This window comes from Lepus europaeus, chromosome 12 (assembly GCF_033115175.1).
Source record: "Lepus europaeus isolate LE1 chromosome 12, mLepTim1.pri, whole genome shotgun sequence".
NCBI classification, from domain to species: domain Eukaryota; kingdom Metazoa; phylum Chordata; class Mammalia; order Lagomorpha; family Leporidae; genus Lepus; species Lepus europaeus.
In genome coordinates this window covers 75,890,064-75,916,696 of record NC_084838.1, presented here as the reverse complement: position 1 = coordinate 75,916,696, position 26,633 = coordinate 75,890,064, and the positions used below count along the sequence as shown (strand labels likewise).

At 45.2% G+C, this 26,633-nt stretch overlaps 2 protein-coding genes across 3 annotated transcripts in view; both read right to left on the bottom strand.

Moving 5' to 3' along the window:
• PIP5K1B (phosphatidylinositol-4-phosphate 5-kinase type 1 beta) overlaps positions 1-26,633 on the bottom strand; it is a 324,487-nt gene that overhangs the window by 217,077 nt on the left and 80,777 nt on the right. Inside the window, exon 2 of one of the 2 annotated variants that reach the window (XM_062207066.1) lies at positions 20,381-20,448. The exons of the other annotated variant lie outside the window; for it this stretch is intronic. The gene's annotated coding sequence lies outside the window, so the exon portion shown is untranslated. The remainder of the gene's footprint in view (positions 1-20,380; positions 20,449-26,633) is intronic. 2 annotated transcript variants of the gene reach the window in all.
• Positions 23,720-25,292, bottom strand: PABIR1 (PP2A Aalpha (PPP2R1A) and B55A (PPP2R2A) interacting phosphatase regulator 1). Its single transcript, XM_062208380.1, has one exon. It carries the CDS (start codon positions 25,196-25,198, stop codon positions 24,335-24,337), a length of 864 nt encoding a protein of 287 aa, XP_062064364.1. The 5' UTR covers positions 25,199-25,292; the 3' UTR covers positions 23,720-24,334.

Here is a 26,633-nt window from a genome sequence, read left to right as displayed (position 1 = left end):
CTTCTATAGATGACAAATAAGAGAGAGGCATGAGCAAAGGCTCCCCACTACCTCTCCGATCACTTTTTTTTTGGGGGGGGGGTGTTTCTTCAGCAGGCTCCTTTCTTGGGCTGTCCCTTAAATATTCATGTTCCTTGTGGTCTCTCTATTCTTTTCTGCTCACTCACTCTGAGCAATCTCTTCCAACGCCAACCTATTTGAAACGACTCTGAAGTAACTCTCAAGTGCAGATCTCTTTCCTGAGCTCCAGATTTACATTCCCAGTTACTTTCAGGTTCCTACAGGGTCTTACAGACACTACACATTCAGTGTGCCCCAACTGCAGCTTGTCTTCATCCACCCCACTCAGAGATTGTTGCCACTGGTCACGTGCTTGCCCAAGCCAGAAATCAATACTCTACTCCCCCAACTCACCAATCCAATCCTTTCCAATAAATCTCCTTACTGTTCTTCGATATGAGTTCTTTCCTCACATTTGTTTTTTTCTGGAACTATCTTAATTGAGACCTCACCCAAGCATAGGTTATGGCCTGGGCCTTCTAATTAGTCCTCCTTGCTGGGGCACACTACTGGTACAGGGACCATGATGCAAACATGTCAATGCCTCTCTCCTTTCTTAAAGTCCTGCAGTGGTTTCCCAATGTCAAGGCAGACCTCAAACTCTGGCACAACCTATGACTTCTCGGGCCTGGCCTTTTCAGATTCACCCTCCTGGAGGTCCACCCTCAAGACATGGATGTGGGATGATTTGTCATTCCCAGAATGCATCATGCTCACTGCCTCCTGCCTTTGTACACTCCAATGCCTGCTGACATGCTACATCTCCGTCCTCCACTGGGCAAGCACCCACTGTCCTCCAAGACACAGCCCAGGCTTTACTTCCTTCTGACTTCACTCCTACCCCTCCCCAAGAGGATTCAGGGTCTCGCCTCCATGCTGCTGGCATGCTGAGGGCTCACCTCTACTGTGATACTGACTGAAGTGTTGTCACAGTTACATTTCTTCCCTTTCCACTATACTCTAAGCTCACTAAGGGCAGTAATATCTACAAAGGTATTTCCAAAGGTTCACGAACAAGTGGATGAAAAGATAAGTTTATTTGGGTGCAAAAAACTTCAAAATTCATGTGGGAGCTTTTTGAAGACCCTCTCACATGCATATATTTCAAAGTATTTTGCACTAAAATAAACTTTGTTTTTATTCAATTTTTACATGCACCTTTTTAAGTATCCTCATATCTATCTATCTATCTATCTATCCCCTTCCATCCATCGGTCCTTCCATAAATCATAGTGCCTTTTGACAAACTCAAAAGTCAAACGTTTAATGAATATATCCATGAATATATCTGTTATTATTGGATAAGCTACCTCAAATACTGAAAGGACATATTATTCACTCCTTATGCATTATGTGGACACTTAATGGATGCTGTCTTCCTCTGTTTTAACATTGGATAATGAATGAAAGTTTGTTTTGCAGAGTAATAAACAATGTGGAAAAACTAAGCTATGAATTTAGCATCCCACCTATCTCCACAAGATCTCTCTCTCTTTTACTGTTTTATGTTTATTTTACACAAGTTTTGGATTCTTTGAATGAATTTTCTCTTGGAATAAATCTATACAATGAATCCATACTCCTATCTGTTATAAAAATATGGGGGAAACAGGGAAAATCACAACACGGAAGCAGCCAGCAATCTCATCTACAGGTGCTCCACCCACTAGGGCATCTTCTAAATGGCTTGCTATTTACTTATTTGAAAGGGAGGCAGAGATCTTTATCTGTAGTTCATACCCTAAATGCCCACAACAGCAGGAACCTGGGACTCAATCCAGGTCTCAAATGTGGGTGGCAGAGGCCCAGCCATCATCTGCTGCCTCCCAGGGTACCATTAGCAGAAAGTTGGGTTGCAATTGCAACCAGGACTTTGGCATGGGATGCTAGAGTCCCCAGCAGTGACTTACCCACTGCACCAAATGCCCATACCTAATAATCCATTTTCTTTCTTTTTTTTGGACAGGCAGAGTGGACAGTGAGAGAGAGAGAGAGAGAGAGAGAGAGAGAGAGAAAGGTCTTCCTTTTGCCGTTGGTTCGCCCTCCAATGGCCGCTGTGGCCGGCGCGCTGCGGCTGGCACATTGCACTGATCCGAAGGCAGGAGTCAGGTGCTTCCTGCTGGTCTCCCATGGGGTGCAGGGCCCAAGCACTTGGGCCATCCTCCACTGCACTCCCTGGCTACAGCAGAGAGCTGGCCTGGAAGAGGGCCAACCGGGACAGAATCTGGCGCCCCAACCGGGACTAGAACCCAGTGTGCCGGCGCCACAAGGCAGAGGATTAGCCTTTGAGCCGCGGCGCCAGCCTACATAATAATCCATTTTCTGTGATGCCCACACAGATTTCACTCTCCATCTCCTGTTTCTAGACTAGCACAAAAGGCTGTACTCCTGGGCAAACATGTCATTCAGTCCATCAGAATTCAACACGGCATTAGTCACCAAACAAGACATGAAGGTGCCAGGCAGCAGCCGCTGGGAAGTGAAGACTTCTCAGCCTGGGGCACAACTTCTCTTGGATCAGATGGTTTTTGTCTTCAAACCCTACTCGGGTCCCAGGGTGCTGCCACTGCAAAGCCACTTTATCCTAAATGAAAACCTGATGCAGGATTTTTACATATCTCCTCAGTAAGACTCAGTTCATCCTGACCCATTCTACTCCTCTCAACAGGCACATTAAACTCACAGGGACAACAGTGTAATTTTTTTATTAAATTATGTGCACTTCCATGGTGCCAAAAGCAAGAGAGAAAATCCCCAGTCATCAGTTTTAGACTATATTTCAAAGTTGATCCACTTGGCGGACTGCCTCAATGCTCACCATTTGTCGATGACTCAATACCAAATACCATACATGTGCTCTTTCCTCAGCACCAAGGAAGAGGATAAACCTAGAATTCACAAACTCAGCCCAACGGAAAGAAACCCAGGCCGGATCTAGCACTGCCTTGCAGATTAGCAATCCAACAGGGGAAAAATGTGCCCCTTCCCTAATGCTAATGCTGCTAAGCTCCCCTGGAATTCTAAGTCCTCTCAGGCCCAGGCTTGTTCTCCTCACAGGATAGCCCTTATTTTGGAATTTTTCATCAGGATATACAGAAGTACATCCTGGTGCAAGCAAACCACCCACCACACACACAAACCACACACACAACGTCAATCACCTTATCAGGAGGCAGACAGAGGAGTCTGAGAACACAGCAATGGCTTAGAGTACCACCAGATCAATCTGTCCACGTGGTAGCAGCAGGTGCCAACTCAAAAAGCCCTGGGAATGGGCATGGAAACATGAAACTTGGGTCACAACTTGCCTGTCTGGGAATTTTGTATGGGGGAAGAAGGAGATGCAAGTACAGTGGATGCATTAGCTGCAGCGGATGCGTTGCAAGACCTCTGGTGGATGTCTGAAAACTGCAGGAAGTATGGGACCCTATACATACTGCATTTTGTTTTTACTCTAGATCTTAGCAACCCTGGCATAACATTATTTTTCTTTCATTATTAAGTCAACAACTTTCATCTTTTCCCTTTGGGGCTCACTCTGACCTATGTGAATGGCCAGCACTATTACTCTTACAGTTTTGGGCCATTAGATAAAAAACAAAAAACAAACAAATAAAAAAAAAAAACAAAAAACACAAGTTTTGTTGAACACAAGCATTGTTACACTGCAGTAGACTGATAAGCAAGGTAGCTCCCAAGTGACAGATGGGTAGCTTATATTTGCCAGAACTGGATGGTGCAAAATCTCATCACACTACTCACAATAGCATGCAATTAAGATATACAAATTATTTACTTCTGGAATTTTCTAACCTTTTGGATCATGCCTGACCAAAGGTAACTAAAATCACAGAAAGTGAAACTGTGGATAAGAGGGTCTACTATACAGAGAAAACTGCTGGAGATAACCTCAGGCTTGAGTGCTCACAGTTTAGCTCCTCAAGCGTTTACCATAACAGAGTATCCGAGCAAGGGCACCCAAACACCCCACCCTCACATGATGTTGAAAAGCTACGGCCACCCTCACTGAATGGCAAAAGCACTCTGACTTCCAAAAGTCCATCCTTCTCTAAAAAGAGAAGAAAAAGACACCTCCTCTGGGAAGATTTAACTCTGCAAAGAAAAATGTCTCTTTCCAACAGCAGGTGTACAGCGGTGCTTCAGTGTGGGCTGCAAGCCACCTACCATTTTCTCATCAGTGGGATCCCCTTGGGCACTGCAGGAACTGTACATAACTATACACAGCAGCCCTAACCTTCTAAACACAGCTTCCACCCATGGACAGCTGGGTGGGGCAACTTTTCAAGGTCAGTTTTAAATCAGTACAAGGAGAGAGGTGGACTCTAAAGAACCCACGGTAGTTCAAGCTATCCCTGCAAATGAAAGATTCCTCTTTCATTTGGTGAGCATCTTGTGCATGTATAGGTCCCACGCTAGATGCTGGGAGAGAGACACAATACAAACCTTAGAAACAGGCAGTCTAAGGATAAATCCAACCCTAATGTTTACAGAGACCAGACAAGAAAGCACTCACTGGCCTAAACTGGGCAACTGCTGCCCACAATATCTGTACCCAATCAGTTCCGGTTCCTACAAGGAACTGCTGTGGGAAAGCCAGGATTTTGTAAATTGTCTATGGAGAAATTTCTGTTTCAGTCTTTAGCCCATTTTAAAATCAGGTTGTTTATTTTTTCTTTTGCAACTGAGTTGTAGGAGCTCCTTACCTATGTTAGATATGAATCCCTTATCAGATACATGGTTTGTAAATATTTCTTCCCATTCTGCAGATTGCCTTTCCACTCTGTTGACTGTAACCTTAGCAATGCAGAACTTTTTAGTTTGATGTTGCCCTTCTTTGAGTTTTTTTGCACTTGTTGCCTGTGTTTTCAATGTCATCCAAGAAATCACTGTCAAGATCAATGTCTTAAAGCTTTCCCCTGCATTTTCTCCTAGGAGTTTTACAGTTATAGGTATTACATTTAGACTTAGATCTTCAATCGATCTTGAGTTGATTTTTGTGTATGGCGCAAGATAAAGGTCCTGGTTCATCCAGTTTTCCTAACACCATTTGTTGAAGACAGTATCCTTCCCCTGAATAAATTTTTGGCATCTTTGTCAAAAATCAGTTGACTGTATGCATGGATTAGTTGCTCTATATGTCTATTTTCCTGTCAGTGCCAAACTTATAATATACTCTTGATTGCTGCAGGTGTTTTCTATATATATGTGTATGTTTTTTTTTCATTTTTATTCAAAAGGCAGAGAAACAGACAGACCTTCCATCCACTGGTCCACTCTCCAAGTGGTCCCAACAGCCGGAGTTAGGCCAGGCTGAACCCTGGAGGCAGGAACTCAACCATGTCACCAAGCTCTCCCATGTGGGTGTTAAGGACTCAAACTCTAAAGACATAACCTGTTGCCTCCAGGGTGTGCACTAGCAGGAAACTAGAATCAAAAGTGAAGGTGAGGCCGGCGCCGTGGCTCAACAGGCTAATCCTCCGCCTTGCAGCAACGGCACCCCGGGTTCTAGTCCTGGTCGGGGCGCCGGATTCTCTCCCGGTTGCCCCTCTTCCAGTCCATATCTCTGCTGTGGCCCAGGAGTGCACTGGAGGATGGCCCAAGTGCTTGGGCCCTGCACCTGCATGGGAGACCAGGAGAAGCACCTGCCTCCTGGCTTCGGATCAACGCGGTGCGCTGGCTGCGGCGCGCCGGCCACAGCGGCCATTGGAGGGTGAACCAACGGTAAAAGGAAGACCTTTCTCTCTGTCTCTCTCTCTCTCTCACTGTCCACTCTGCCTGTCAAAAAAAAAAAAAAAAAAAAGTGAAGGTGAGACTCAAACCGAGGCACTCCGATATGGGATGTTGGTGTCATCCTAGCTGTTGTGCCAAATGTCTTCCTCCCACAACATATTTTGATATTGATACCAAGAAGTGAGATATATCTAGCTTAGTTCTTTCTCAAGATTGCATTGACTATTTGAGGTTAATTTCTGGCACATGATCAACATTAGGATTGATTTTTCTATTTCCATTAAAAAACATTGTAATTTTGACAGGGATCTCATTGAATCTGTAGATCACTTTAAGTAGTGAGGACATTTAAAAAATACAAAGTCTTCCAATCCATGACTATGGAATGTCTGTTTATTTATATCTTTTATCAATGCCTTATAATTTTTGTGTACAGCACTTTTGGCTCCTGTATGAGTTTATTTCTAAGTCTTTTATTCTATTTGATGATACCGTGTGTGAGACTGTTTTCCTAGTTTGCTTTCCAGATAATTTATTGTTAGTGCATAGAAATGCAATCGTTGATAAGGTAGGTCTTTGAATTTGAAATTAAACTCCTTGGTGTTCTAGGACAGAACGGGCCAGCCCCTGACTCTCGGCACACAGCCTTCTCTTCCTCCCCACAGCCCTGTCCTTTGTCTCCGAGGGCCTTGTGTGCACAAGCTGAGCCCTGCCTGTGCCTCTGCGAGCACTGCTCTCCACCATTCATGCTCAAGAGTGAACACTCTCAGGAGACGAACTTGGGGAAGAAGCTCCTAGCCCCGAAAGCACAGTCAGCATGACAGAGCAGGGAATTCTGGAATTATGGGATGCTGGTTACATGGAGCTTGGCCTAGAAGATGCCACACAGACTCCAGTTTTGAATTCTCAGACTTAAGCAGAGAGGACACCACCAATGGAGGGCTAAGGTGGGACCCTTTAAAGTACAAGGCCCAGATGAGGTGGTCAAGGGCAGGGGCTCCTCTCACCTGGGCGTAAGGGGAAGTGGGCAGTTTCAACAACAGCCACACAGGAAGGGCACACGGCCTGCACTCCGGAAAGGCTCCTCTGAGGGGGACAGTTACCCGAGTTGGATCTCCAGGGATAACTCACAGGGAGCAAGGCAGAAATCAGTGCTTCTAAGACGCAGGGGCAACACTTGTAAAGGCGTGGAGCTGGGGAAACACGGCACCCTCCAGAAAGTTCACAGTGGAAGGAAGAGCACGCGCTGTGGAGGGGCTTCTGCAGGGAAGGCCTTGGGTGTCATTCATTTGCACAACCATGAGTGCGTAAACCGAGTCCCTGATAAACAAAGGTATGGACTACAGAGAGGGTGCCAGTATTAACTGTTCAATAAATAAGTACACTCCAAGTGCCTTTTTTTTTTTTTTGCTTGTTTGTTTTTTGTTTTGACAGTCAGAGTGGACAGTGAGAGAGAGACAGAGAGACAGAGAGGTCTTCCTTTGCCATTGGTTCACCCCCCAATGGCCGCTGTGGCTGGTGTGCTGAGGCCGGTGTGCTGAGGCCGGTGTAACCATGCTGATCCGAAGCCAGGAGCCAGGTGCTTCTCCTGGTCTCCCATGTGGGTGCAGGGCCCAAGCACTTGGGCCATCCTCCACTGCACTCCCGGGCCACAGCAGAGAGCTGGCCTGGAAAAGGAGTAACCAGGAAAGAATCCGGCACCCCGACCAGGACTAGAACCCGGGGTGCCGGCACTGCAAGGCGGAGGATTAGCCTAGTGAGCCATGGCGCCGGCCCCAAATGCTTTTTAAATTAAAGCCAGTATGCTAAGAGGAAGTGGGGTTACCTTAACACAACTTAACCCAGATGCCAGACCTTTCCTTAGCTTTGGACTTTCGTACCCAACTGACATCTCCTTTAGAATTCAGAAGTTTATTAGACAGAAGTCCTAGACAAAACTCAGAAACCTCTGCTGTCCGGCCCCTTGTGACTTTCTCCTCTCGCTCAGTGCCACTTCATTTCCCTTCTCACTCAAGTTAGCAAACTTGGAGTCATTCTAGATTTTTCCCTCCTCCTTTATCATGCCTTCCTCCAAGTCTGGCTGATTTCTCAAAACCTAACCCTCCATCTTCACCATTACCTCTCAGCCCAGTTAGCAGCATCTCTTGCTGAGCCTAATACGAAGCTTCCTAATTGGTCTCCCTGATTCTATTTTCCACAAGGCAGGAATGATTTTAAACAGGAAATCAGTGCACCTTAGGCTCTTGTAAAAACCTTTAATGTCTGGGCCAGCGCAGTTGAGTGGCGGGTTAAGCTGCTGCCTACAGTGTGGGCATCCCACACAGGTGCCAGTTAGCGTCCCAGCTGCTCCATTTCCAGTCTAGCTCCCTGCTAATGTGCCTGGGAAGGCAGTGGAAAACGGCTCAAGTGTTTGGGCCCCTGGATCCACATGCGAGACCTGGAAGAAGCTCCCAGCTCCTGGCTTCCACCTGGCCCAGCCCCCGTCATTGCAATCATTTAGGGAGTGAACCAGCACATGGAAGATTCTTTCTTTCTCTCTGTTGTCCTTCTCTCTCTGTAACTCTTTCAAATAAATAAATATAAATGAATACATTCTTAAAAAGAAAAAGCAGCTTTAATGTCTTCTCATTGCATTTAGAATAAAATCGGAAATCCTTACCTTGGTCTACGACATCTTGTCCGATTCGCTGCTTTCCTGCAGCCTCCGCTGATGCTATTCTTCCCCTAGTGACTATGTTTCAGCCCTATTGGCCTTACATCAACGGCTCCAACAACAACCCACCTCTCTCTTCCGTGAGGACTTTGCACAGGCTACCCTCTTTGCCTGCGACGTTGCCCCCCGACCACTCAATCCACAGCAGGTGCTTCTCTTCAGTTCAAGCTCTCCGCTCCTTGTTTATTTCCTTCCTGACCTTTATTATAATTGGCAATGATTGCTTGTCTGCATTTTTGGTCGCTGACTGTTTCCCCCAGGTGTAACACCAACTCCAGAAACCCAGAGGCTTAATGTCTGACAAGAAGTAGAGATAAAGTTGTTAATTAAGTTCAGTGTCTGGCCCATAATAGATGCTCAAGAAATATTTACCAAGTGAGCAATTTTACAGCCATATGAGAAGTCTACTCCATGTATCCCTCTCTAGTCTTTTGCTAATTAGGTTTCTTAACCTTGAAAAATTCCTTCCTTATAAAACAAGCTCAAAGTTAATAAAGGGATCATTGTGCTTTGAGGAGGTTTAATTTAAATCTGGGCTTCAGTAGATTATTTTCTTCAAGTATTTCACATGGGCTATTATGTGGACTCCACAGGGAACTAAAAATAAAACATGGATGAAAATTCATTTATTTAAAATCATGGCAGTAAGACAGCAGTACTACACACTTATTAAATGTGGAAAATATTTAAATAAGACCTTGATGGCTTTCTCCTAATGTATCTATTGAGTCTAAACCTCTGGTTTCTTTCCACTATAAATCTGCTTTGTTTGAAATGTTAATATGTGCAACCCAAAGCTCTTCTGATGTGAAGACCACCAGATGTGTACAGGGACCTTTATCATAATTTGGAGCATTACTTAGGGCACAAAAAAATTTAGCAGATAATTTGAACTACCTATTTTTTGTCTATTCTATCTTTCAATCTCTGAGAACCTGCAGCCATCATTTCTATGCAATTGAATCCAAGGCAGGAGAAAAAGCATGCCCTTGAGACAGGAAGGAGTTACAAGAACATCTTGTTAAGTCATAACCATTTCATCTCATCTTCCAAGTTCAAATGGTTCAATCAGTTCCCAAAAAAGAACAAACCAATTATTTTAAAGAAAAAAAATTATAGAGAAATAAAAACATTAAATTAAAAAAAAAACCTTAACCTAAGAATTAATCTTTATGTTTGCAGTGAACATTGTGATTCTTGTTTGCTGGCAACTCCTCCATTGTTTATTGCACATATTTATGAAATTCTCCTACCCTTTATCTCCCTGATGAATGCCTAAGCGCCTATGGCACCAAAGTTCTGATGCCTCTATAACTACCTCTGTATTTCTTTCCTCTGGGTTCTGGCAGCATCCTGGAAATCTACTGTATTTTCCAGAACGGTGCTGCAAAGCATCACAGGTTTCTTGGTCAGTCCCATATGTTTGTACTCCACAAACAGCAAACTAAGGACTTGATCACTCTGCTTCATAACCCCAATCCCAAGCACAGTGCCAGTTACACAGTTAAGTACCCACCAAATGTTGGTTGAAAAAGTGAATGATTCACTTATTTTTTTTTAAGATTTACTTACTTATTTCAAAGGCAGAATTACAGGCAGAGACAGAGAGAGGTCTTCCAACCACTCGTTCACTCCCCAAATGGCCACAAAGGCTGGAGCTGGGCCAGGCTGAAGCCAGGAGCCAGGAGCTTCTTCCTCATCTCCCACATGGTTGCAGGGGCCCAAGGACTTGGGCCATCCTCCACTGCTTTCCCAGGCACATTAGCAGGGAGCTGGATTGGAAGTGGAGCAGCCGGGACTCAAAGTGACCCCCATACGGGATGCTGGCACTGCAGGTGGCAGCTTTACATGCCACACCACAGCACCGGCCCCTCACTTACTTCTTTGACTCCTTCTCTTAAGACTTTTAAATATGGTGACCATCTTTATAACTCTAAACCTATGAACATGATGTTACTAAATGTTTTTATGTCATATTAGGTGCAATACACAGAAATACGTTCATTTCAATGTCAAAATACTAGAATGTCTGGAGTATTTCACTGGCATGCTAGAGGCAATATGTAATATCTTAACTATCTTAAAAAATACAGGATTTGTGAAATTGTCATAGCTATGAAAGATGGAAATGGTGTTGACTTTAAATCGGTGGGACAGGGCAGGTGTTGTGGTACAGTGGGCTAAGCCGTGCTTGGGACACCTGTATCCCGTAACAGAGGGCATGGGTTGAGCCTTTGCTACTGTGATTCTGATCCAGCTTGTTGCTAAGGCACCTGGTAGGCAGCAAATGATGGTCCAAGTACTTGGGTCTCTTCCACCCAGTTGGGAGACAGGGAAGGAGTTCCAGCCCCCTGACTTCAGCATGGCCCAGCTCCTGTGGTTGTGGACATTTGGGGAGTAAACCAGTAGATGAAAGATCTCTTTCTTTCTCTCTCTCCATTATTCTACCTTTTCAATACATAAGTAAATTTTAGAAAGTATCTCTGGTACAGATCTCTAATTCTGGCCACCGCTTTCTCACCCTGCTCACCCCATGCCTCAGCATCTCTCCCACTGAAATGACCTAGCAGTAAGGACAACCAGGCCTCGGTATCCTCACTCACCTTGAGCACAGAGCAGGGACCGGTGCTGTGGCTCACTTGGCTAATCCTCTGCCTGCAGCACTGGCATCCCATATGGGCACCGGGTTCTAGTCCTGGTTGCTCCTCTTCCAGTCCAGCTCTCTGCTGGGGCCCAGGAGAGCAGTGGAGGATGGCCCAAGTGCTTGGGCCCCTGCACCTGCATGGGAGACCAGGAAGAAGCACCTGGCTCCTGGCTTTGGATCAGCGCAACGCCGGCCGTGGCGGCCATTTGGGGAGTGAACCAACGGAAGGAAGACCTTTCTCTCTGTCTCTCTCTCACTGACTATAACTCTACCTGTCACATTAAAAAAAAAAAAAAAAAAAATCTAAAAAAAAAAAAAAAAAAAAAAAAGAGCACAGAGCAACATTTTCCTGAGGAAATTATCAAAACTCTTTGGTATGCATCAAGTAAGGAAAAGGCTTTTAGGGGGCTGGAGCTGTGGCGCAGTGGGTAAAGCCACCGCCTGCAGTGCCGGCATCCCATACGGGCCGTCAGTTCGTGTCTAGGCTGTTCTACTTCCAATCCAACTCCCTGCTGATGGCCTGGGAAAGCAGCAGCAGATGGCCCAAGTGCTTGGGCCCTGCATCCATGTGGGAGACCCAGATGTACCTCCTGGATTTGGCCTGGCCCAGCCCTTGCTGTTGTAGCCATTTGGGGAGTGAAATGGCAGATGGAAGACATCTCCATCTCTCCCTCTAACTCTGACTTTCTAATAAATAATCTTCAGAAAAAAAAAAGGCTTGTGAGTTTGTTTAAAAGTAAATATAAGTTGAGCTTCACTCCTAATTACCAACAAGTTGGTAGACTGTTAAAACTAAAGCAGATTTATGAATTAAGGGCTGTAAAAACAGGAGTGGGGGAGTGCAGCAATTTTCATGAACATTAGGAAAAAGAAAAAAGGCCACAGACTTCATATTCCATCAATGTTGCAGCCTGCCTTCCCTACACTGTGCAGTCCGACTTTCAGTCTGCAATATTTCCCGAGACCTATACCATTCACTGATGTGCAAACAACTCCGAGCCCATGCATACCACATTCTTCTATGAGCAAATGCTCCACACATTTCCTAAGCACTCTCTGTCACCACACATTCTGAATACCAACCTTCCTGGTTTTCAGTTTCAATTTTTATTTCTTTTTTGAATGCCTTGGACTTCTTTCATTTTTTTTTTTAATTTCTTTTTTCATTTCATACCTAAGAGCTGCACAGGGTTAGGAGTACAGTGTGACATTTCAGCTCTGACAGAATCAGGGTCATCAGTGTGTCCAACTCCTCATCTTCAAGTTTGGAGATTTGGAGCTCCTCTCTCCTAGTTCTTCACAAAGTACAGAAAGGCTATTGAGAACCATAGTTATCCCCTGTGCTGTGCAACACCACAACTTCTTCCTACTGGGCACCAAATCTTATCTAAAGAGAAAGCTCAGTGCACCTTTATTAATGGGGACAGAATAAACAGAAGGCTCTTTTTCTTCTGGAAATCTTCCATAAAGACAGGGAATTATTTAATAATATGTGTGTGCACGTGTGTATGGTTCTTTAGGTTTCCATACATTCAAGTTACTCATTTTCTGAATGAATACTTTTATATGCATTCTCCCCTCTAATCCTTGACTCGATTTGGAGGTAGGGAGTACTCCCATTTAACAGGTGAGAAGACAGAAGGATGAAGCAGATGGCCTCAAATCATGAAGCTGGGAAGTAGGGAGGCTAGATCTGAAATACAATTCCATTATGCTGTCACACACACACACACACACACAGGGGTGCAGGGAGTTCAGGAGCTCCCAAGAAAAGCGAAACTACCTAGAGCCAGAAGAGTCAGCAGGAGCAGCACGGAGTGAACAATGCTGGAATGCAGACAGAAAAACAGAAATGCAGCCACCGGAGAGGCGGGCACTCCAGGAGAAGGTATTTGGACCTCCAGGGTGCAAATACAGCTTGGCTGTCTCCAGGTCTCCCTATGCCAAGGATGGAGTCCCCACCATATGGAGAAGAACCTGACAATACATTATGGTTAGAGTGAAATCAGAGCATTGCAGAAGGAGGCAAACACTCTTCCTTTTCTATCAGCACAGACCCCCCCACCTCCTACTATTCAGCAGTAGTTTGAAAAGGAATAAGGAAAAGAAAATGCACCTATTTAAAACCTAAGAGGACAATGAACTACTTTTTCAAAAATTCACAGCACTTACTAAAGAGGAAAATGTGTCTGGGTTAAGAAACTGGGCCAAATTTGAAGAAATAATTGTGTCACGGGTGTGGAACTCAGTTTCAACGTATAAGCAGAAAAAAAAAGCCATCAAGAAAAACAGATGATGAGGGACTAAAACAGACAAATTTGTGAAGGAAGTGAATCGGAAAGCCTAGGGTTTGAACGGTTTATTCACATTTGTGGTAGAACCACTTACCTGTGTGTGTCTTTGTCTCTCCCCACCCCCTGCCACACACACACACACCCACACACACACACACCCTCTGCATTAAAGGCCAATAAAAAGTAAAGAAAATTCTCATTTGTTCTGGGTTTTTTCCCCAACCATGATCAACCATATGTAAGGGAAGAGAGGAACATTGCCTGTGCAGCATTTAATATCAATTTTCCAATAAAAGGCAGACAGAGAGTCCTTTTGTTTAGTTCCTCTCTGACCTCAGGCATCTAGAAGAACCTTGGATCTTCCTTCAGCCCTCTGGCTGTCTCATCTGCTTATCTCTTCTTCCCTCACCCAACTCCGAACAGCCTTCCAGCCTCACCCTCCACTGGAGTGACTCTCATGCAGGGAACTTTTAGTTCCGTGCCGGTAAGTGTGGTGCTCAGCGCTTGTCTTACTCGTCACATCAGTTGCCACTGATGCGCTTGACCACTCCTTTCTCTTGTGCACATTTTTTCTTCATAAGGCTCCAAGGGTGCCATACTCTTTGGCTTTTTCCACCTCCCTGGTTGCTCCTCCCAATCTTCATTTGCTGACTTTTTGCTGGTACAGAGTGTCCCAAGGATCAGGTTTTTTTTTTTTTTTTTGACAGGCAGAGTTAGACAGTGAGAGAGAGACAGAGAGAAAGGTTGGTTCACCCCCCAAATGGCTGCTACGGTTGGTGCACTGCGCCGATCCGAAGCCAGGAGCCAGGTGCTTCCTCCTGGTTTCCCATGTGGGTGCAGGGCCCAAGCACTTGGGCCATCCTCCACTGCCTTCCCGGGCCACAGCAGAGAGCTGGCCTGGTAGAGGAGCGACTGGGACAGAATTTGGCGCCCCAACTGGGACTAGAACCCGGGGTGCCGGCGCCGCAGGCGGAGGGTTAGGCAAGTGAGCTGTGGCGCCAGCCACCAAGGATCAGTTCTTCCTCTCCTCAAAATTCAGCTACTTACATCCCTCCATCCACCTAGAAAATCCTACTCTATCCAAAGATTCCCAAACCTCAGTGGATGGCAGCTCCAATCCATAGATGCTCAGGCACACAGCCTTCGGGGTTACCCTTCACTTTGCTCTCATGCCCACCTAAATCTGCCAGTAAAATCTGTTGGCTCTGGCGCCGTGGCTCAACAGGCTAATCCTCCGCCTTGTGGCGCCGGCACACCGGGTTCTAGTCCCGGTTGGGGCACCGATCCTGTCCCGGTTGCCCTTCTTCCAGGCCAGCTCTCTGCTGTGGCCAGGGAGTGCAGTGGAGGATGGCCCAAGTCCTTGGGCCCTGCACCCCATGGGAGACCAGGAGAAGCACCTGGCTCCTGCCATCGGAACAGCATGGTGCGCCGGCCGCAGCGCGTGACCGTGGCAGCCATTGGAGGGTGAACCAACGGCAAAAGGAAGACCTTTCTCTCTGTCTCTCTCTCACTGTCCACTCTGCCTGTCAAAAAAAATCTGTTGGCTCTAACTTCTTGATATATTTAGAATTTAACCACTTGGCCCAACTCCCCTGGTACCGCACTCATCCAAGCCACCAGTAGCTCTTACATAGATTGTTGATTAGCTGACTAATCAGTACCCCTGCTCCCGGCCAGTCCCTCACAGTCTACTCTCATTTCGAGGCAGAAAGAGACTAGAGACAGATCATGTCCCTCCCATGCTCAACCCTTCACAAAGGCTTCTCTGCCTCCCTAACAGTCAAAGCCAAAGCCAATGTCATTCACAGGCACACAAGACACTATACCATCAGTATGTGCAACAATCCCCTTCAGTACCCACTGCAGACAATGACCTCCTTGTTCCTCTAAACACACACACACACACACACTGTAATTTACTTACTTGTTGCTTACTGCTTCTCCCCCTACCCTGGGAGAATGAAGTCAGCAAAGAGTGTGTTCTGTAGGGCAGGAGCCCAACACCGTGATGTATGCCTAAGAGACAGGCCAGTGTGCGGCACATGACAGGTGCTCAAATCAACGTTGCTTCATGAATGAATTTCTACTCTCTTAGCAAACTATAAAGAGCTCAACAGTATGACTACACTTCTTCACTAAGAATTCAAGTGTATTCTTTTCTCTTAAAAACAGTATGTGCCACAGTAAATGCATAGTAAATGCTTATGAAATCAGTTTTTAAATGGCACTGTCACTGTCAGTGGAAGAAATAAAATCTCCCACCACAAATATTGCCAGATCAACACAACAAAAGCAGTGCATGCCATTCATCCATGCATTCATCCATATATTAATTCACCTACTCAGTAAAATGTGAGTAACTACAAATGCAGTAAAATCCTCGAATTCAGGGAACATGTGGAGGGGGAGGCCTTCTTCTACTCATGCTGCATAATTTAATTGTGAATTAAGGGGTATTCACTAAGCTGCATACTCAGCTTTTCATTTTAAAATATCTGGTAGCAAGAGTATGGTAAACAGGGTCTTCGAAAAGACCTCATAAACAGGTGCAGAATTCTACATCAGAGTTCAAAATGGAGTACATATTGGCAAGTGAAGAGCTCCAAGAATTTCAGTTCTTGACTCAAAGAATTAACAATCTGACAAGTATTACTATCATTATTGTTATTTATCATATTTTCACAGGACTCAAAAGAAGAAAACTTTAGGCTGGCACTGAGGCAAAGCAGGTTAAGCTACCATTTGCCATGCAAGTATCCCATACAGCATGATTTGAGTCCCAACTGCTCCACTTCTGATCCAGCTCGCTGCTAATGTGTCTGGGAAAGCAGAAGATGGCCCAAGTGGTTGGGCCCCTGCCAGCCACATGGAAGTTCTGGATGGAGCTCCAGGCTCCTGCCTTTGGCTTGGCCCAGCCCTGGCCAGTGAAGCCACTTGTGCAGTGAACCAGTAGCTGAAAGATCCTTTTTTCTCTCTTTCCCTCTCTTTCTGAAACTGCCTTTCAAATAAATACATCTAAAAACAAACAAAAAAAAAAAAAAAAAAAGAAGAAGAAGAAGAGAACATTAAGGGAAAGAAGCTCAAACAAATTATTAAACACATACTGATTCAAGTCCAAATCCTAACCGAAGTGAAACAAACAGCCAGCAAACATTCATGAAGAAGAGCACCCTCAGCGTCAGCCTCTGCGCACAGCGACAGCCCCAGAGAATGTTCACGGTGCCAAAAGAAATAGCAAGTGCATCCATCACCCCCGCTCCCACTCCATCCTGCACTTCTATTTTTTCTTTCTAAAAGACACCAGCCCTCAATAGCTGCTTGTCACTCCCGAGCTCTCGTAATCCTCCTGGCGCTGCAACAGTCAAATCTTTCTTTGTCCTTAGAGCAAGGGGCAAGGATTGCCTGATTCCCGGGAGTGATTACCTCAAAGAACCATTTTACTTCGTTAGGACACAAAGGATCTTTCTTAATTGTCTTCTTTCCCAACATGCCTCGCTACCTAAGGCTTAGATGTTACTTTGGTTTGGGGGACCACTGTAGGCAACTGGAAAAGAACCAAAATTATTCCTGGCATTGATGCAGAACCGAACCATGGCAGGTAAATAAAACCAACAGTCTTTCTCTTCTCTAATTTCAGTCCCCCTGCTTCAGAATTTGTTAATGAGTGATCTTACAATGTACGTATAAGAAACTATGGATTTAAAAAACCTTTTTGCACCAAATTATCTTGCAATTCTATTTTCTCTGTGTCTGTGTAGTTCAGTATCATTTACAAAAGCTAAAGCAGCTATTCAAGAAACTGAGGAGGGAAAAATATGAGATCTAAACCGGCAAGAAAGCTAAATACAGCTCTGAGTGCACAGAAAAGGGCCCATGTGTACACACACCTCACGTGCATTGGGTCAACATGCACGAGACCCAAGTGTTCAGTGCAAGCCACCTAACTTTGCTCTGTCACAAACTGTTTTCACCAACAAGCTTCACACAGAAATAAGTTATTTTTGAAGTGACTTTAAAGTCTTCCTTGAACTTCTGAAAAAGATACTGACCTTTTGGAACCAAGTGGGGCTTTCAATGGTTTGTTTCCGACCACCAAATGCGGGACGTGACACTGTGGAACTCCAAGTCTAAGCACCAGTTCCAGAGTGTATTCATATCTTTACTCATCAGTCACTTCTTTAAAATCTTAAAGTTCCTCAGGGTTTGTTTGATTCCTCTGCCCTTGAAGCTCTTATCTTTGGGCAAAGCTTTCCGCAGAGAAAGAAGGCAAGCTTGTTACTATTTAGGCAACAGGACATTGTAGATCATTCTATGAATTCTGTTACTTTGTCTTTAAAATATGACCTATTTTTAACTTAGGTGTTTTTTTAAGAGAAGAAAAAAACTGGTTCTTGCCTTTGTTCACTAGGAACGATAATCTAAGAACAACCAGGGATCCTGCATAAGTCAGGTATAACAGAGTTTAAAATGTGTGTGTATTTAGAGAAAATTCAATACAAACAATCTAAGACTGAAGTGTTGGTATTCCTTACCTTTTTTTTTTTTTGGACAGGCAGAGTGGCTAGTGAGAGAGAGACAGAGAGAAAGGTCTTCCTTTTTACCGTTGGTTCACCCTCCAATGGCCGCTGCAGCCAGCGCATCGTGCTGATCCGAAGCCAGGAGCCAGGTACTTCTCCCGGTCTCCCATGTGGGTGCAGGGCCCAAGCACTTGCGCCATCCTCCACTGCTTTCCCGGGCCATAGCAGAGAGCTGGCCTGGAAGAGGGGCAACCGGGATAGGATCCGGTGCCCCAACCAGAACTAGAACCTGGTGTGCCAGCGCCGCAAGGCTCGGAGGATTAGCCTGTTAAGCCACGGCACCGGCCTGGTATTCCTTACCATTTCAAACAGCAAATTAGTTTTAAAATATGTAAAACTGTAGAATCATGATTCTCTTTCTTAGTTTACTTGTAAGGAAAACAATCCTCCTGATAAGTTCCTCTAATATGATAACAACATCTAAAAGCACCATTTAAAATAAATGCATCATTTCATGCAGAATATGAGTGACAGCACTAGTAAAATAAGCCAAGTTATGAAGTGAAATAGAAAATAGGTTTTATCTAAACAAGCAAAAAACATAACAAAGAAAAGACAAAAAAAAAAAAAAAAAAAGCCCTAAGTTCAAAAGGGAACAAAAAGTGAAGTAACAGGGTCTTGAGAAAATGTACTTGGTTTTCTCATGTTAAATGAGACTATTCAGAGCACCTGCTCCACAGGGTAGTTAGGACTAAATAAACTCATGAGCGGAAAACACTAAAAACAGGCTCTATACTCACACCGAGTGCTCAGGAAGCATTAGCACTAATTTTTATTACTATTGGCAAAAACTCATGCTATTAGGCCATCTCGTGCTTCCCACCCAGGAAGGCAAACATGGCCTCGAAGGAAGTTCGCTCTTGTGAAAATCTGGGCTGCCAAGAAATGACAGCTCTACTTCACAGAGCTGAAAAGCTCCTCAGCATGTCTAAAATCTGGAAGCGGTCAAGAGGGAGGGATCAGAGTTCCTGCTGTGTGAAGGGAGTGCAAGCACCTAAGAAGAGAAACGAGCTTGCTCTGCAATTTCCAGAAGCTGGCTGGACTTGGACTCAACCCTGGGAGCTATGGAGGAAAAGGTCTGCTGTGCGTAAGAAAGATTCTCTTACATCAGAAGCATCCACCTTGCAAAAGGACAGGCTGCCTTGGAAGGCAGTGTCCTGTTGTGAGTGTGAACGCAGGAAGCTTCATCCGTCAGGGAGGATACAGAAAAGGTGCCTCAGTCAGTCCATGCCGGGTGACAGTAATGACAATCAGACCCACTGTTACAGCAGCATTGGGGCTGACCCGTAGGCAGAAACCGCCCAGCACGCCAAGCGCTGTGCACAGTGACCCACGTGGCCTGTGTCCTTAACCCCTACAAAAGGCTGCCTCCCTCTGGGCTCTGGAATCCTGGGCAAGTGAGCCAACCCGTGTCCCACTTTCTCATTAATAAAAGGAGGTAACCAGGATAAAGACTAACGGCACTAATGCGTTTCAGGAGCACCTAGAACAGTGCTTGCCACACGGCAAGCCTTTCCACCTTTGTTACATAAAGGTCCTCACAACTTCTAAGAAAAATGTTTATGTAGATGCGAACTAGGGAAAGGATCAGAACTCTGTCTTGGCGCCAGAGAGCGATCTGATACAAACGATCACCAAATTAAATGGAATTCAGGGCTTGCACTCAGGGCTGATTCTCTGAACAAAACTGACCATGGAAAATATGGGCAAAACTGCTAGACAGTGAAGGCAAATTCTCTGCAATACTCTGTTGTGGCCGCTTCTAAGGTAAGACCTTGAAAAAAACGCCCCCGTCCATTGCTAACTCCTCTGAGCATGCTCAGTGCTCTGGCCAACCATTCCAACTATATTTTCAGCAGAACCATGACCTGTGCACTCACTGAATTTATCTAGTACCCACTTAACCAGCTCCCAAGCCTGGTCCATCCAACTGCAACCTAGCATGCAAGTGGTCTCAGACCTTCACTCAGCCTGCCCCCCCTCCTTGGACTGTCACACTTGTTCTACTACCTATAAACAAAGTCATAAAGAAAAAACCTTCTCAGCGCTGTTTCTCTTTTGTGTTTTGTCTCCCCCTACTCTCCCAATCCTTTTTGTCAAATATCTCGAGAGTGGTCCTTTGCTGCAGTTATGTAACTGGCTGAGCCGAGAAACACAAATCAATGGCAGGCAGCCTGATCCACACTACTCTGGATCACAAGCTGTCTTACGTATCCTTGAAGGTTCTGACACCTGACAGTCGGGTTTTGTGACCATCATTTTTTCCATGTACACTGTGTTCTTCACAAACATCATAAAGGAAAACATAACACAGAAACTTATTATCTATGACAGACTGTACCTTAACTGAGTGTTGATATTTGCCTTAGGACTTCTTGCACAAAGTTCCCAGATTAGCAATACGAAAACCTTAAAAAAAAAAAAAAAGGTGTTTTTTTTGCTGAAGTGCAATTGCTGTTTGTACATGAGCTAAGCCCATATACTCTAGGGTAATGACTGATTTTATGAACAATACTATTATAATGCAAACTGCCCTTATCAATATAGATCCTTATCTGATTGAAAACTGACCATCTATATAGAAGAATGAGTTTATAGAAATAAAAGTTTCCATACCTTCAAGGAAAATGATCTGATAAAAGGACCTAAAAGAGGAGAGAATATGATGTACATAAGAAAACAGGGGCTGGCATGGTGGGATAGCAGGTAAAGCCACCCCACCTGTGACCCTGGCATTCCATATGGGTGCTGGTCATCTCCCGGCTGCTCCACTTCCAATCCAGCTCTCTCTTAAGGGCCTGGAAAAAGCAGTGGATAATGGTTCAAGGGCTTGAGTCCCTGATCCACAGAAAGGAGACCTGGATGAAACTCCTGGTTTCTACTTGACTCCATCTTGGCTGTTGTGGCCATTTGGGAAGTGAACCAGCAGATGGAATCTCTTTCTCTCTCTCTCTGTCTCTCCCTCTAACTCTTTCTTCTTCTTCTTTTTTTAAAGATTTATTTATTTATTTGAAAGTCAGAACTACAGAGACAGAGAGAGAGAGAGAGAAAGAAGGCTTCCATCCACTGGTTCACTTCCTAATGGGCCGCAACAGCCGGAGCTGCGCCGATCTGAGGCCAGGAGCCAGGAGCCAGAAGCTTTTTCCAGGTGTCCCATGTGGGTTCAGGGGCCCAAGGGCTTGGGCCATCTCTTATTGCTTTCCCAGGCCACTGCAGAGAGCTGGATCTGAAGTGGAGCAGCCAGGACTCAAACTGGCACCCATATGGGTTACCAGAACTGCAAGCAGCAGCTTTACCTGCTGTGCCGTGGCACCACCTGCTAACTCTGACTTTCAAATAAATAAAATCTTCTAAAAAATAAATAAATAAAGCAAGCCAGACAACAAAGGGAGGAAGAGGCAAGAGTCAGAGCTTTCAGGAACTCCTAGGCTGTAATTAACACACATGGTTTACTCTTGAGGACAAGCAGCAGCTGAAGGGCTTTAAACTGGCAGATACAAGGATCAGATCTGCAGACTGAAAAGCACGACCTAAGCAGCTCTACACAGAACAAATGGGAGGCCAAACAGAGGGAGTGTGGCAGGCACAAGACTGCTTCAGAAGCCAGACAAAAGGACCTAGAAGCCTGGCAAAGATGGAAATAAAAAGGGAGAAGGAAATCATAAAGTCATGATGAATAATTAGGTATGTAGAAAAAGAAAGGTATGGATGATGTGTTGGTTAACACACAGAAACATGAAAATGTTGAGTTAATACATCTTGAATGACAGATACAAATTGTTCAGAGTTACCTACGGCTAGGGAAGATTAATTTCAGGTAGCACAAGGCAGACCCCACCCCCGTTATTTTTTTTTTTTTTAACTCTATAGCTATCCACATTGTTGAAATACTTAATAATCAACAAGTATGCAATGCCTTCATAATTACATTCACACGTAGTAAAGAGAAGACAAGCACTGACCTGGATGAAAAGAACGGCATTTTAGGAAAAAGGAACCACCTATTCAAAAGTACTGACACATCAAAGAATATGGGCTATGTAAAGGATAGCAAGTAGTCTAGTGTTTGCAGAGTGAGAAGGAGAAGAAAAGTGAAGCTAATTTAGAATATGGCCAGAACACGAAACATCTTATGTACCAGGCTACAGGCATCATTCCGTGAACTGCAGGCAATGGGGAAACCTAGGTTTACAAGCAGGAAAGTAAAAAACAAATCAAGTTTGTATTTTAGAAAGATCACTCTACTCTAGAGGCAGTGTGAAGATTATACCAAGAAAGAGGCAGCAGATAAGCAGGGAGATCACTTACACAAGAACTCACGCCAAATCAAGAGCATTATAGAGAAGGGGAGAAGTGTGAGATTCATTTCTGGAGCAAAGTTGATACGCCTGGTGATTAAGTTGGAAGTGACCAACAGGGAAAAGGGCAAGTCAAAGAGTCTACCTTGGCTTCCAGTTTAGATTATCTGAAATCAGACAGCTATGGCATCACTTTAGGTAAGGCGGAAATAGGGTAAGTGAGAAGATGACAACAACAAAAAAAAAGTTTTGTTTTGAAGATGCTGAAGTTAAAGTACATCTGGAAGCAGGTCAAGGCACCCAAGAGGACACTGGATATACTCATTCAGGCTTGAATTTGAGGAGCATGGACACTGTTACCCACAACAGAATTTTAAACTGTAGACACAATCTTACCCTTAATATAATTCACTGAACCTTGAGGCAACTGCCAAGAGTTGACCAGTTCCATTTATTCTCACAGTAGTAAAAATTCCACATAGTTGTTAAAGTCTTTGGAGGCAGTAACTTTAAAAGGTTAAGTTGGGGCTTTTGCCTTGATCTACGGAATCTCCTGCCGCACTCTTTTTGCCTGTGCATCTTTATCTATCTATCTAGTTAATATATGAGGTATTAAAGGAAGTACAATATAAAAAAGTTGTGATTCGTATTTTCATTGTAAAAGGCAAAAAACAAAATGAAACAAAAAAACACCCATCATTCCATAATTCTACTTTTAACAAAACCTAAGTTAAACAATGATTTATCTGTGACTCTCCACTTCTCATAAATCAGACTCTTGGTTAACTGACATCTCCAAGACAGTTGACTCCAGCCCCAGCTTTAACCACTGAGTTCAACAATTCACAGTTCCGTTGTTGCTGTCAGAAACCTGATTCACACCGTACCTTTGCCTATCCCACAGTGCCCCAGTTTGGTGGAAGGCTGGGAGGAAGGACCTGTTGACAAGGAAACAGCCGTTCTTCCCTACCAAGAGATGTGACAGATACACAGGGTACAGGAGCAGCAAAAAACTTGCTCTGCCTACTCACTGGCAAGAATTTTCAACCCGAGGCACAATGGGTATTTTAAAGCACATCAACAAATTGACGGAGGACTGTCTGCCTGGAGGCTCTGAATTTCAACCAGACTTTCCACACGTTTTCTACATTTGAAAAGGAACTCAGCCTCAGCCTATTCTACAGCAGGATACAACTGCAAGGCACCGTCCCATTTTACTTTAGGATTACACCCAAGAGAATGTACTTTCTGGCTAAAAAAAAAAAATCATTTTCTGAATACTAGTTATATTTGCACAACCTACCAGAATTACTATTAAAATGTCACTAGAAAACATTTTTCTTCAATGTTTTACTTTGATATAATTTAAAGACTTGTTGCAACCTTTTCTGAGGTGTTCTTTTATCAGTCCTCCTCCCATCCATTTCTGTATCCAGGAAAACCCACTAAGGATTCCTGGGTAAAAGACAACCACTGCATTCATTTTATAACTAACATTTTTTTAAAAGCTGTAAATAGGTAAGTTATTGTTCTTTATCAAATGAAAATTAACAATCACTGAAAAATAACATTAAAATTAGTGTGTGCATGAATTATGGAATTTTTAAAACATCAGTTTACTATGCTGATTAGTTCAACATTTATATTTTCATCAGAACTTAATAATCCCATAAATAAATAGAGCTCTCAATTATTTAAAAAAATCAAGGGATAACATATGTATTTAGACATATTAGCAGCGTAAAGATGTATGCTTCAACACACTTAGGGGAAAAAGTCCAAAAATATGACTACACTGAATTCAAGGGCATCCGCAGGAACCTGACATGGAAGGTCTCTAGAATAACAACATTTCAGGAAATCCCAAAAAAGGAAAAGGGTCAAATAGGAAATAGCCTCAAATTAATCGACAGAGTTCAGTGCTTGCTCCAACTTGATTTCTCTCTCTCCTCTCTCTCCATTGCCAAAAAAGCCCGCAAAGTCTCAGGACGAGCGGATCACTTAGATGAAAGCTCATCTACAGGAATAAACGGCGAGGCTGCCTGGGCAGGTGACACGGGAGAGTCGGCGGTAGTGCTGACTTTCGCTGGTGAGTTACAGGAAGATCCCGCACTGCTGCTGTTTCCATCAAGGGTATCCGACGACACACACACCCCGGGATCTGACAGCTGTGCAACGTCAGAAGAAAGCATGTTGGTGATGCCCTGGAAAAATCTCTTTGGCTGATACTCAGTTTCCATTTCACATTTTCTTTTCAATGGTCCAAGAACACTTGGTCTAATGCAATTGATGGGACTCTGGCTTCTCCGGGTAGTAAATCGGGTCGTTGGGCTGGGAATAGGGCTCGGAGGCAATCCGTTGCTACTCACAAAACTTTGCAAGGATGGTGAGAAACACTGCTTCCCAATCCCCCGGGTGGGTGACGGTGCTGGGGACACTGGAATGAAATCGATGCGCTTCGGGGAGGCGGATTTCTCCACGTCGTTGTCACTCAGGCTGAAACTTTCCTCCCAGGAGTGGCTGATCTGCATTGCGGTCTGCACCTCGCGCTCGTGGACCGTCTCTCGGTTGATCAAGTCCATGCCCTCCTCCTGTTTGATTTGGTGCAAGCGGCTGCTGTGCATGCGGACGGGGGAGGCCGGCAGCAGCAGGCCGTGGCGGCTCGGGAACGTCGTGCTGTTCCGCCTGGCGCTCGGCGCCTCGGCCTGGAACACCGGCGAAGTGTCACTGAGGCCGTGGATCAGGGGGGCGCTGTTAGACCTCCTGAGGCCCCCGCCGCCGCCACTGCCGCCGCCCTCCGCCGGGCTCCCGCCCGTACCCGGAGGCAGCTCCAGGTCCAGCTCCATCTTCTCCTGAGCCATGTCGGGGGCAGGGAGGCGGGGGCGGTGCTCAGTCAGGGCCTTAGGACTCCCATTCCCCGCAGTCCAGGGCCGCCGCCGCCGCCGCCGCCGCCGCTGCCACCCAGAATCTGTCAGCGGGCCCTCCCGTGTGCGCATGCGTGCCCCTTCGCGCAGGCGCTCTGCGCTATCTGTCTCCGCGGCGCCTGCTAAGTGCGTAATCGCTGCGCCACAGGCGCCGGGGGGAGGGGCGACGAATGGTTGGGCGAGGGATGTACGTTCCTTCCGCGAAGAGCTAATTGGGCGCGAGCTCCTATTAGCGCATATTGATAGGTTTACGTTCAGGAATGCCTACTTAATGAAACGAACATAAGCTCTCAAAGGGCCTTAGTGATGTGGGGTTTTATGGCGGGCAGTGGGGCTTGACCGAATCAGGGAGGGCTTTCCCCAGGAAGAGGCCATCTCCCGAAATGCTAAGTAGAACGCCAAGTGGTACGGTATAGAACCTTCTCGGAAGCGGGCAGCAGGGGCTACGCAGCCAGCTGCCAGGCAGGAACCAGGAGGGAGGGGAGGGGGCGTGCGGCCCGCAGTGAAGACTGACGGGGAGCTGGACAGGGTACCGTGTGTCTCTTGAGAACGGCAACATCTCCAAAGGTTCTCAAACGTGGGGTTAACAACAACTGACAAGCTCGCTGGCTGCAGTCTGGAGAAAAAATTAGTGGGAGATTAGAACCACCTGGAGAAAGACCAGAGAGGATGGTAATTTGCACTGCGTAGTGTGGGAGAGGAGGTGGGGAGAAAAAAGTAAATAGGAGGACTCTTTAGGAAGTTAAGGGGAAAATAATAAAACCTGTGATTCTATTACTACTGTTCGATTTACCTTTCCAGCACATGCATATGTGCTTAATAATGTCCATTCAACATGAGGGATTAAATGAAAAGAAAACCAATAGATCCTCACATTAAAAAAAATAACACTGGTCTTGTCTCGTGCAGTTAATATGAAACATTTATCTCTCAATTAAATGTATTCAGTCAGTAATTCAAGGTTTCTTCCTGGGTAGCTACTACATGCCAAGCACTGTGCAAGAAATGGGCCTTTTCAGAGAACGTTTCATTTCCACGGGGGTCAAGGGTGGGTGCGTGGGTAAATAAATAGGCTGTTTGCAGATAGCGGTAAGCCTTAGGAAAAAACAAAAACGGGATCACGTGGTAAAGCCCAGCTGCTGGGAGGCAAGGGGCAATGAAAGCTGAGCTGTAAGGGACAAGCAGGAGGAAGTGGTGCAGACATCTGTGCATGAGTAGTCCAAGCAGAGAGAACAGCAAGTGCTAAGGCCTATGGCAGCCCTGACCTTGATCGGTTAGCAGGAAAAGAAAAAAGGGCAGTGCCACTGAAGCATAAGGGGAGGGGGTGGAGGGGAGTGTAAAGGAGTTTGGGTTTCCTTCTAAGTCTGATGGA

What these genes read in the sequence shown, in the direction of transcription:
- PABIR1 (XM_062208380.1), bottom strand. Translation starts at nt 25,198, where the DNA reads ATGGCTCAGGAGAAGATGGAGCTGGACCTGGAGCTGCCTCCGGGTACG.